The sequence below is a fragment of the Eutrigla gurnardus genome (genome assembly GCF_963514095.1).
Source record: "Eutrigla gurnardus genome assembly, chromosome: 13".
NCBI classification, from domain to species: Eukaryota; Metazoa; Chordata; class Actinopteri; order Perciformes; family Triglidae; genus Eutrigla; species Eutrigla gurnardus.
The window spans coordinates 4,220,583-4,231,830 of NC_139936.1; the positions used below are offsets into that span (position 1 = coordinate 4,220,583).

At 43.6% G+C, this 11,248-nt stretch overlaps 1 protein-coding gene across 1 annotated transcript; it reads left to right on the plus strand.

Annotated features, from left to right (window-relative positions):
• The first annotated feature begins 7 nt into the window (after positions 1–7).
• Positions 8–10,954, plus strand: LOC311022797 (glycerol-3-phosphate acyltransferase 4). The gene is made up of 13 exons (XM_084024352.1): positions 8–132; positions 845–1,452; positions 3,702–3,771; positions 3,866–4,166; positions 5,163–5,237; positions 5,335–5,424; positions 7,810–7,903; positions 8,008–8,123; positions 8,273–8,328; positions 8,419–8,504; positions 8,614–8,742; positions 8,891–8,970; positions 9,540–10,954. Exons 2-13 carry the CDS (start codon positions 1,285–1,287, stop codon positions 9,646–9,648), a joined length of 1,374 nt encoding a protein of 457 aa, XP_083880478.1. The 5' UTR covers positions 8–132; positions 845–1,284; the 3' UTR covers positions 9,649–10,954.
• The last annotated feature ends 294 nt before the right edge of the window (positions 10,955–11,248 follow it).

An 11,248-nucleotide genomic window follows, 5' to 3' on the forward strand; every position in this document is an offset into this window, starting at 1 on the left:
GTAGCCAGCTAAGAGCCGCCCGTTGTTGCTTCCTCGCCGGGTGGAGTTTGGCTTCGGTCCGCAAGACAAAGACGAGTGATTGACCAGTGTGAAGCCCTACTGTACCGGCGCAGCGCGTTACCGTAACCGAAGGTTAGTGGAGTCCGTTAAACTACGTGCGGGTGAACTGAACCGTCGGTTGAGATAGTAAAACCTGTTAGACACCCCTAGTTAACCGTAGCGTCTTAAAAAAAAAAAAAAAAAACGGTTGTCTCAGCGTTTCATGTAACGTTACACCCGGGGACGGGGCTCCTCCGGAGGGCTGAGCGCAAGCTAACGCGTTAGCCGAGAGAGACGGGAGCAGAGCCAGGAGACGACCGTTAGCTCGGAGGGCCACGAGCTAACCGTCTCGCGCCCCCACTACGTAGCCGAGGTCTCGCTTGTATGCTAGTTGGCTTTGTGTTGGGGGGGGGGTAAAAGCGGAGGGGGGCTGTTGAATTACCCCCATAGATAGCTGTTAACTGTTCCTGATGAGCCGAGCTAACCCAGAGTGTAGGTTTGTACTCTCGTTAGCATCCTCGGAGGAGACGAGGGCCTCTATCGTTATCTCCGCACGGTGGCTGATAACAGTAACGTTAGCTTATAAAGTTATCTGGCCCTTCGCCCAAATAGGAACCACGACCTGCTTCCTCCTCCCGATATTAGTGGCATCGATTACTTTTCAGCTAGATGCTAACGCTAACTTTTTCACGCCGTTAATCAAAAAACGATCAGAGAAGCTTTTTTTTTTCTGGCTTTAATTAATAAATGACGCGATCTTGGAGGACGGATCCTGATCGTTGTGTTTGTGTACCTCCTTTTGCAGGTCTGTGTTCCAGCTGAGCCGGATCTCCACCAGACAGGAGGACCCACCTGCTGTGCCAAGTTGTTTTATTGTTTACATCTCTGTCGCCAGCAGGAGGGAGACTGTTGCTCAAATAGGACCTACTTTTACTTCAGCACAGCTGCTTTTTTTTTTTTTTTTTAAAGAACTTGCTTCATTTCTTCTCCTGGGGTTGACTTCAGAGAAAAACAATTTGATGGTGAAAATAATGAAATTCATTGGTGTTGCCCAAGCGGGCGATGTCGAGATGGACACTTGTAGTGATTCCCTGTTCGGTGTGAGGAGCTCCATCCCCTAGTTATCTTGATGAAGACCTTCTTCTGACACAAGAGGCGGGCCACTTGTTGGCCAGGAGGTGAAGTTGCCAGTGCCTCCTCTTGATTTCAACAGTTCCATTCAACAGTCCTCCTTGCCTTCCAAAGATGGAGCTCTTCTTCAACCCCTTTGACAACCTGGTGTGCATCCTGCTGGGCATCTCCCTCACCGTGTGGTTCACCCTGCTGCTGGTCTTCATCATCGTGCCCGCCATCTTCGGGGTGTCCTTTGGCATCCGCCGTCTTTACATGAAAACCTTGTTGAAGCTCTTTGAGGTAAGCGATTTGCTGCATGATTTACTTTTTTGAAGAAATGTGGAAACATAGAGCTGCAGTTTGAGACCATGTGTTTGATTGTTAATCATTACTTAAGGGTTGAAGCACACGCACACACACATTGTAAAAGTATGTCTCCGGATGTGTTTCTATTCTTGCAAAGTTGTGGCCCAAACACCCTGTTATTCAAGAAACCATTGTTGGTAAAAGTCTCTGTTCTTCAAAGACGGCCTGCATTTTCCTTGGCTGTACATTTTGTCCTCCTTTCTACCCAAATTCACAGTCCAGCAGTCCCTGTTTTTTTGCTTTTGGGAAGAAGTTGCTGTATGCAATTTAACTTTTACGGCTGTAGATCACGTGCAGTAAGTGTTTTAGAGGTTTGCTGGCCTCGGTGCAGGCTTTATGTTTGTTTTTATGCTTGTCTTTAACACCCAACCAGTGGCCACTGTCTGATACAGCACACAGCCACCGAGCCTTTCTTTCCCTGTTATGTAACCTTGCAGAACTACATACTTTGTCAGGAACTGTTTGTTACGTGGCTCCAAACAGCCTGGGATATTACTGATTACTTTCACTTTCTAGAGATGAGCTTGAGTCACCGGTGATGGTCATCATTTGCCAGGCTTCGTTAGACTCCAGACACAGTTATCCAGTTTCCCAACTCCTGCTATTTCCGGTGTATCTTCACTTGTAAAAAGCTGTCACCACTTTCCAGCATGTACCCCCGAGAGCAGATCTTGCGCCAGAAATAATTTGACCAGTGGGGAAACGAGAGACGTTCTTAGCTTGCGATGCCAGTAGCAACCATGAGATTTAGAGAAAAGGTCAAAGGACAGATGCAGTTGAGGCCTGAAGCAATGTTTTCTGGTTTGCACCATCCGCACGTAGCACTGTTTGCTCTCCATTTGAGGCTCGTTGAACTTGTGTGTTCGTCTTGGGTGTAATTATGTGCACAACCGAGACGTCGCCCGCAGTGGCATTTAGTTGTCGCAATTAGTTACTCAAAGAGAGATTGTGTTGCCGTTAGGCCATCAGTGTGACAGTGCGTTTAACGTATTAGTGGAAGCATTTTGTTCCTGTGCTCTTCCTAGTTGGAGCAGCTCTCTCTGCTCCTCCTCCTCTCCAACTAAAGAATCTATACTGTCGACCGCAGCTGCATGTTCATATGTGGACTCAGTATTACAACTTGTCCCAGCAGGATTGAAAGCTGTAAAACCATGTACCATATGTTGAAAATGAGGAGGGTTAGTATAGTTACATGAAGCACAGATCATGGCTGTATGCTAAATTCTTAGATTACTTAATTCTTCAAATAGTTAAATGTCTTAATTTCTTAGTTGGCTGTCATCTCCAAAACGTAGACCAAGCTAGTTTCAGTTTGTGCAAAACATGTCCACAGTTAATGTAAAGTAAGTAGACATATGGAAATGATCTGATTTAGAGATATACAGGTTTAAAACTATAAATATAATTAGTGTTTTTGTTGTTTTTTTTACATAAATTCCTGCCTGCCATCACTGTATTTGAGTATACTTAAATTTCCTTCAACTATTGTTTAACTGTTCCCTATGATTGATTTGGTGCAGACAAATACTTGGAAGTTGTCCAGTGCTGTGGAAATTACAGTCTAAGACTTGTGAAGCACATCCAAAACTTTGAGTACTTCCTGATCTTTCCTGCTTGGATCACAGCTAGAACACCATGTCCTTTTCCTGCCTTTCAGTGAGCGATGCACCGATCCGTCTTTCTCAATACCGATAGATACCTGGGCTCCGGGTATCGGCTGATACGGAGTACCGATCCGACACCGGTGCTTAATTAATAACCTGCATGCCTCACTCTTCAGCCATGCATATTATTATATCTTCAACTTCTGATCATTCAGGTTCTAGTTTCCTCGACTCTGTGAAAGTTTTGCAGTGTGACGCTTCACTCGGAATAATTATAACCATTATAAAAATGGAGCAGGAAGCAGCTGTGACCCAGTTGATGATGAAGAACTTGCTGTGGGTTTCTGGAACGTTAAAATGTAGTAATTCAGACGTTACAGAACATGTTGCATGTTGGCGGGGCTTCCTTCTCTAAATGTTTTATGATGGCGTGTCTCAGACTCACGACAAACAACAGTTGAATGCGTGAGCCTTCCTTTCATTGTTCCCATATTGGTTGATGAATTAGGTTGAACAACCTGCTTTCTTTGTATTCTGGTATTTGTATTTTCACACGCCTTTTTTGTTCCTTGTTGATAGTGGGCCACACTACGGATAGAGAGAGGAGCGAAAGAAAACAATCACATGCTGTACAAACCCTACTCCAATGGTAAGACGTGCTTTCAGTGTGCATGTTTCAGTCGCTGTGTTTGTTGCAGAGATACGTTTTCCTGACAACCTTTTCCCCCTCTGGACTGCTCCAGCCATCATTGCCAAGGAGCCCACCTCCCTGGAGGAGGAGATCAAGGAGATCCGGCGGAGCGGCAGCAACAAGGACCTGAACTCGGCCCCAGAGTTCGAGATGTCCGACATCTTCTATTTCGCCCGGAGAGGAGTGGAGAGCATCATGGACGACGAGGTGACCAAGCGGTTCTCCGCTGAGGAGTTGGAGTCCTGGAATCTGCTGACCCGCAGCAACAATAACTTCCACTACATCAGCCTGAGGCTTACCGTCCTATGGGGGCTGGGCCTGCTGATCCGCTACGGCTTCCTGCTGCCTCTCAGGTATTAGCAGTACCTCTGACATGAAGGTTGTTTTATATAGAGAACCCTAACCATTGCAGAGGCTAGAATAGATACTATACACCAGGGTCAGCAGCACAATCACATCAATTTATGCCCTTTTTTTGTGTTGAACGAAATTCAGTTTTTGGATTTGACGAACATACATCTGGTATTTTACTTCTCTATCTACCCAATGTTACAACACTTTTACACTGTGCTGCTATTTGGTGGGTAGTCTAAGAGTTTGAGGAATTACCACCAAAAACACAAAATGCTAGGCATTGAATTACCTTAGCAATTACCTGTGCATGGTCAGAGGGAGCTGACGGCAATCCCAGCATGCATTAGACAAGAAGCACGGTACAGGACAGAGCTAACACGTGTAGTGTGCAGCCCACCTGTAAAAATCAATAGATTTGGACAGACAGCTCCTGGACACACGAGTAACATGAAGTGTTTGCACACTCAGTGAGATAGAGAGGGAGATCCTGCTTCGGGGTCAGTTTAGACAGTCAGGGACAGTGACTCAGTACTAAGCCTGGCTGGCTCGCTTCCAGTCGCCAGTGGGGAGGCGGATCAGGCCACCGCTGCACAGACAGACCCCTGTGCACTTTAATGGATTCTCTCATTCACTACTTGTCTGGTTGAATATTGACCCGGCTCACTCGCTAGCACGAAACCTTCACCTCTCGAGTGTTTGTCTAATCCTTGCCCAATTTAATCAGCACCTTCTCCAACCCGGGATGATTGGTTCATCCAGATTAAGTCGACCTGTTGGCCAGTTTAATCATCTCATAACGTGGCCTCCTGCAGGCTCTGGTGTCTATTGTCGGGTACATTATATGACGAGTTCTTGCATTTAAATGCCAGTAAAACACAAATCTTTTTAAAATCAAAAGGTGAAATCCCTCCCCTCTGTGTTTTACAGAAATTATGTTGCTTGTAAAAAGATTCCCTGTTGTAGGATTAGGTTTTACCCACCTGTGTGTCTTTCAGGGTAACTCTTGCCTTCACTGGTGTCGGCCTCCTCGTGTTCCTCACCTGTGTTATTGGGATGCTTCCCAATGGAAGGTATGACTGACACGCTCGTCTGTTTTTAAGTCATCAAAAGTGAAACAGATCGGCTGTATATAAAGTACATCATGCTGTCGTATGCTCCTTCTTGCAGGTTAAAAAACTTTCTGAGTCAACAAGTCCACTTGATGTGCTACAGAATATGTGTCCGAGCTCTGACTGCCATTATAACCTACCATGACAGGTAAGGGCCCCTTTTGGTTGTGTAACTAGTGACTCTATGTGAGCGTGAACCTATTTTTGACTCCTCACAGAACAGTAATATTTAAACACAGCAGTAGTGAACGTCCAGGCTAAAACGGTTACAGTCCTTATCAGATGAGGACTAGATGGAGCACATGTGGGAGTTACTGCTAGAGAGGACTTCAACTGGTGCACACAAAGTAATCCAATTAGGGCGGATGCACATTACTTGATGTAATGATGTTTCCAGGAATAACGGAATAAACTGTACACACTGGCAGTTGGCACACATGGACCTGCATATTGTTAAGGAAAGCCTATTAAACACTTGCGTGGAGGTTCTATGCAATGTTCCTGCAAAACCCACTTCTTACTCTGATTTTGCTTCCAGCTTCTTCTTGTTTTACATTGTTGTTTCAGTGTTTCCCTGCAGTTTCTCAACCTAATGTCTTACTTTTACCTAATAACTTATTGCATGCAGTCTTACCTTTAGCACATTGTTAATGTGCTGCAAAAGCCTCTACTTAAAAGTTGGTTACAAAAGTGTAGTAGAATCACTGTTAATAGTTGACTTAAAAGCAATCTAGAATATAACTTAATATATTTTTTTATGGAGAACGTTAAACGTTACATCTCTTCCAGCAAACTTCAGAGAATAATGAGGATAAAACGCCATCACTGATCTGTTTTAACAGAATATTCTGTGGTCTAGTTCAGCTGAAAACACAGAGCTTGTTTAGAAACGGCACCCACATTACTGTCACTTCACATGTCTCCGCTGTTCCGCTCTGTGTTTGCATGGGTGTGGAGAAGATTAAAGGTTGTGTGAAGGGGAAGCAGTGGCCGTATGTGGAGGTGAATGTATGACTTGTTTTCTCTGCTTCTAAGGCAATGGTGTAACTACCGAAAAGTATCAAAAACTGACTGCTTTTGTCAAAATTTGTTGATAAAGATAATAGTTTGCTCAGTGGCTGCTCCCACTGTTTAACGAGACCCAGACCTAACATTTCCAGAGAAAGATTCTTTCAACCGATAGCTTTCCAAATGTCATGAGATTTAAACAGAAGTTGCCTTCTGAACAATTTCATTCTTTGATTGAAAGTCGACATGAGTTTGAGTCCAGAGGGATAATACAGATAGAAGAATTGAACCACTCAAATGCTGCCCGTCTTGTTCACATAGTCCCGTGCTTCTTCCTTCTCAGACATGATCTGCCACGGGGCCCCTTGCCGTGACAGAAACGGGTCTGCAAGAGATTACATAATGACAGATGAGTTATCTATGGAGACCAGAATCCAGGGTGTGTTAGAACTTGTAATGTAAGCCTGAGGCCGAGGCTCAGACTGTCTCCAAATCAGGCACTCAAGCACGCATATTAGTTACTGTTTATTTCATTTGAACAAAGCAGTACGTTCCCTGACATAGGACCTCTAAAAAGACTTATAAATAACAACAATAATTTAAATAACATATATTTTATGTCATGTATGTAACGGGAGGTTTTTATCTGACATTTTATTTAGATATGAGGTATGTAGGGGTAACGTGAAGATGAAACAGGAGATGGAGCTTGTATATAACGGATGGGCACGTGCAACAGGATGTGGAGGAGGAAGTTGAAGCTCACTGTTTGCCCATGAACCGTAGTCTGTAACAGCTGGTGGCGTTCCTCGTTAGATAAAAGGCAGGCTTGGATGAGTTGACATTAAACTGTTGAAATAACGTCTGAGACTGAGATCAAGGGAGTTTGTTGGTGAGATTTCTCAATGTTTGTTGATTTGCTCACATGTGGAGGCACCGGCCAAAATATTATCATGAACTGGCATGGCAGTTACGGATCTTTCTCTAATTTAAAACGTGATCATATTTATCTGGACATTCATTGGTGGAAAATCACACTGATTGATACAGCATTCTTTATTGTCACTACCACCGTTCGCGCTCGGCGTACGTGGAAGGGAAATATCGTTCTCCACTAAGTATACAACAAACGAGACCTACTATTAACATTTCTGAATATCTGCCATCAAGGCCTGTTATAACACATATTCCTCTCTACTCTGGGGCTAAAAATACACAAGTGACAGAAGAAGTGTTGCTCTCTCTCTCCTCTCTATTTAAAATTGTAGCTCTATTTCTGGAATGTGGATCCAGTAGGTTCAGATGCTGCATGCTCTGGGGGTCTGACCTTTTAACATGTCCACCAATGGGTTGATTTGTTTCACACAACAAGAGCAAAACGTACCCACATTTTTATGGAGAATAGTTTTGACTCCAGAAGGCGTTGCTTTTTGTTGCTAACGTTGTTTCAGTTCTCGTTAATGAATCCCCCAGGAAGCTCCTTCATGCTTCGTAGCTGAACAAGTCTCTGTTTCCACATTAACAGCGAGAATAAACCCAAGAATGGTGGTCTCTGTGTCGCCAACCACACCTCGCCCATTGATGTCATCATCCTGGCCAGCGATGGCTGCTATGCTATGGTAACTATTACTGCTGATCAGCAGGAGAAACTACACAACCATCGACACCGGTCACTTTTTCTGTGGCAGCTGCTCGTCTGTTCAAACCACGGTTGTGTTTTCAGGTTGGACAAATCCACGGTGGCTTGATGGGGGTCATTCAGAGATCCATGGTGAAGGCCTGCCCGCACATTTGGTTCGAACGCTCAGAAGTCAAAGACAGACATCTAGTGGCCAAAAGGTAGCATTACAACCCTTTGTTTTATTCCATTTTTGTTTTTGTAGTTTCCCCCCGTGTTGAAATGCTATTTTTTTGTAAATTCAGATTTTGTGTTATGTCTCTTTAAAAGATATTTTTTAGTATTTACCTACCTACACCTTGTATTGCAGATTGAGTGACCATGTCGAAGATAAATCTAAACTGCCCATTCTCATTTTCCCAGAAGGTGAGTTTGTTCAATGATCTCCTACAGACTTCATAATCGGCCCCATAAATCTTCATTTATTTATTTTTCATAAATACTCTCCACCCCCAGGTACCTGCATTAACAACACATCCGTTATGATGTTTAAGAAGGGCAGTTTTGAGATCGATGCCACAGTCTACCCTGTGGCCATTAAGGTGAGTCCTTTTTTTAATGTTTACCAGCCACGTCTCATTTCTTTTACCGTTTGTTCAAAAAGAATACTATGTATTGATTATTCATTCTGGTGCGTTGGATCCTCCACAGTATGACCCCCGATTTGGAGACGCCTTCTGGAACAGCAGCAAGTTTGGAATGGTCAACTACCTGTTACGTATGATGAGCAGCTGGGCCATCGTCTGCAGCGTGTGGTACCTTCCTCCCATGTCTAGAGAGGTGAGACGCCACGGTCCAGCTGATTATTTTTTTCTGAAACAATCCACACGTTAGAGGAGAGAGAGATTTGCTTTTACAGTTGATAATAGCTTTGCTGTTATTTATTTGTTAGTCGTGATATTTCATTTATTGTAATCTTCTCCAACAGGCGGATGAGGATGCTGTACAGTTTGCCAATCGTGTAAAGGCAGCCATAGCCAGGCAAGGTGGACTGGTGGACCTCCTGTGGTAAGAGAACACCCATTCAGCTCAATGGTTTCTAAAACCCTCTGACCATTGAACACCGTTTGTGGCAGAAAGAGCACAGGTGTCTTCTGTATTATTAAAAAAAAGCCTGTATTCGTGTATGCCATCCAGTCAACGGGAAAATACCACATCTTGTTGACTATACAGACTTGACTTTTAGCTTTTTAAAAATGGTTGCTGCAGTAGGTAGACTGGAGGTGGGAGTGGAATATGCAGCTCATAATTCCTTTCCTTGGACACCTTTTCATGAAAAGTTAATGCAACCACCATTTTATCGTTGGCATTGCAGCTTTCACCTGTGCTTTTTCTCTGGTAATGATGGGATATGCTGTTCAGTGTAACTCCCAGATAAATGTAACATCTCTTTGACACAATGGGGATTACAATTTAGAAAATTAGTATTGTATTGCAGTGGATGGGATCAAGTTTGCAGCATCATAAACGGCAATTTCATTGCTTTGGCAGAACCGAATCTTTGATTTAAATGTGCATAAATGTCGACTACATTACCACAACGTGATTGTCGTCACTGATTTCCACCTCTTTTGTAGGGACGGAGGATTGAAGAGAGGAAAGGTAAAAGAAACCTTTAAAGAAGAGCAGCAGAAGCTGTACAGTAAAATGCTGGTGGGCACCCAAGAGGACCGCAGTCGCTCCTGAAGACCCTGTGTGGATTTGGACTGGCTCAGAGACCTACTTCGGGCACCTCTGGACTAAATAGGCAGTCAGCGGGCCTCCCTCTCTATAGGGGCTCCTGGACCGGAAACTTCCCTCTCTGATGTCAACAGTAGTCCATTTGGCTTCCTCGGCCGCAGCCTCAGCCAGGCATGTTCAGTTTGCGTCGTCGTTACGGGTCATTCAGAGTCTGCTGCCCGTCGTTGGGACGGCCTGACCGAAGCCCTGCTTGCATTAGAATGAATATAAGGTGCACACAGAAAAGGAGCATTATCTTCCTTGTTGGCAGTCTTTTGAGGGGGGAAACTGTATTATTATCTATCATTGAGTTCTTGTCTTTGTTTGGTAGTTTCAGCATTTTTCATTTTACCGTCACAGTTTGTATCACACTGTTAATGTTACAGAGCTGATTATACATGGGACATAGAAGAGCGTTGTTGTAGATGAGAACTAGTTTGTTCTAAAGCTAAAAGCTATGACTGATTTGGTGGTTTTGCATGACTGGACCTCTGCCCATGATTTGAGGCACAGTGCCAGGTTTTGTTACATTTCAGATATTTTTATGAGCTTTTTTTCCAAGAACGAAAAAAAAAATACACTTGTATTTTAAGCTTTTGTGTATTACATTGACTTGTATCGACATATGTGGTCACCATAGGAGTTACATTGCAGATGAGCTCTTTACATGTTGTCTGTGTTTCTTCCATGGAATGTGTAAATGTTCACATTATGAAATGGAAACTGTGCTTCCCACAGTTCCTATGGTGGAGGTTTATGGACTGAAGCAGAAGCTCCTCCGTGGTCCAGCATTAACTGGAGTAAAAGGGTTTTTAAGTGCATTCATTAAGAATGTATTCGGGGTGCTCTCACTGTCGCCCCTTTTTACGGCCCATGGCAGCCCCTATGTTCTACATTGCTGCTTGTGCAGTGACCATGTTGCCTGATTTATTTTAAGTGAACTCTAAAAGCTATTGTCTGCCCCCCCAATCATCAGTGAGCTCTGTCCCGTTTGGCAGCGTTTCCAAGGAGGTTTCAAGGAGAGCGTAGCCCCAGTTTGGACTCCATGTTCAGCTGGAGGTTTTCCCTCACCGACCCCCTCGACCCTCTAGTTTACCGTTAATCAGGGACGTTCATTTAGATCGTGTCAAATCTGTTCATCAAAATAAATGTTCAAGAATGTGTTTACCTTTTGACTTTGTGGGGTTTTTGTGCTTTTCCTCTGATGCAGGCACAACACGTTTTTAACCATACAGAAGCATTTGAAACCAGAAGTCCCGTAACATGGTTTCAGGTGAATATGTACAATATTTTAGATCAGTATATGTATACGTCTTTGTATAACTTTACAGATGTGTTCAAAGAAACGGGTTATTTAAAAAAAAAAGATGAATACACTACACTATTGACCTTCAAAGATGCAGGTGAACAGATTTGAATTGTTACTAAATATTTTCCATTTAAGTTCCATGTACTGAAAATAATAAATAGTAAATAGGCCTATGTGTTCTGCAGTTTTCAACCACTTCCATTCTCATCCTATTATCTCACTCCCCTTTTCTTTTTACCGCCAAATATTTCCCCGAAA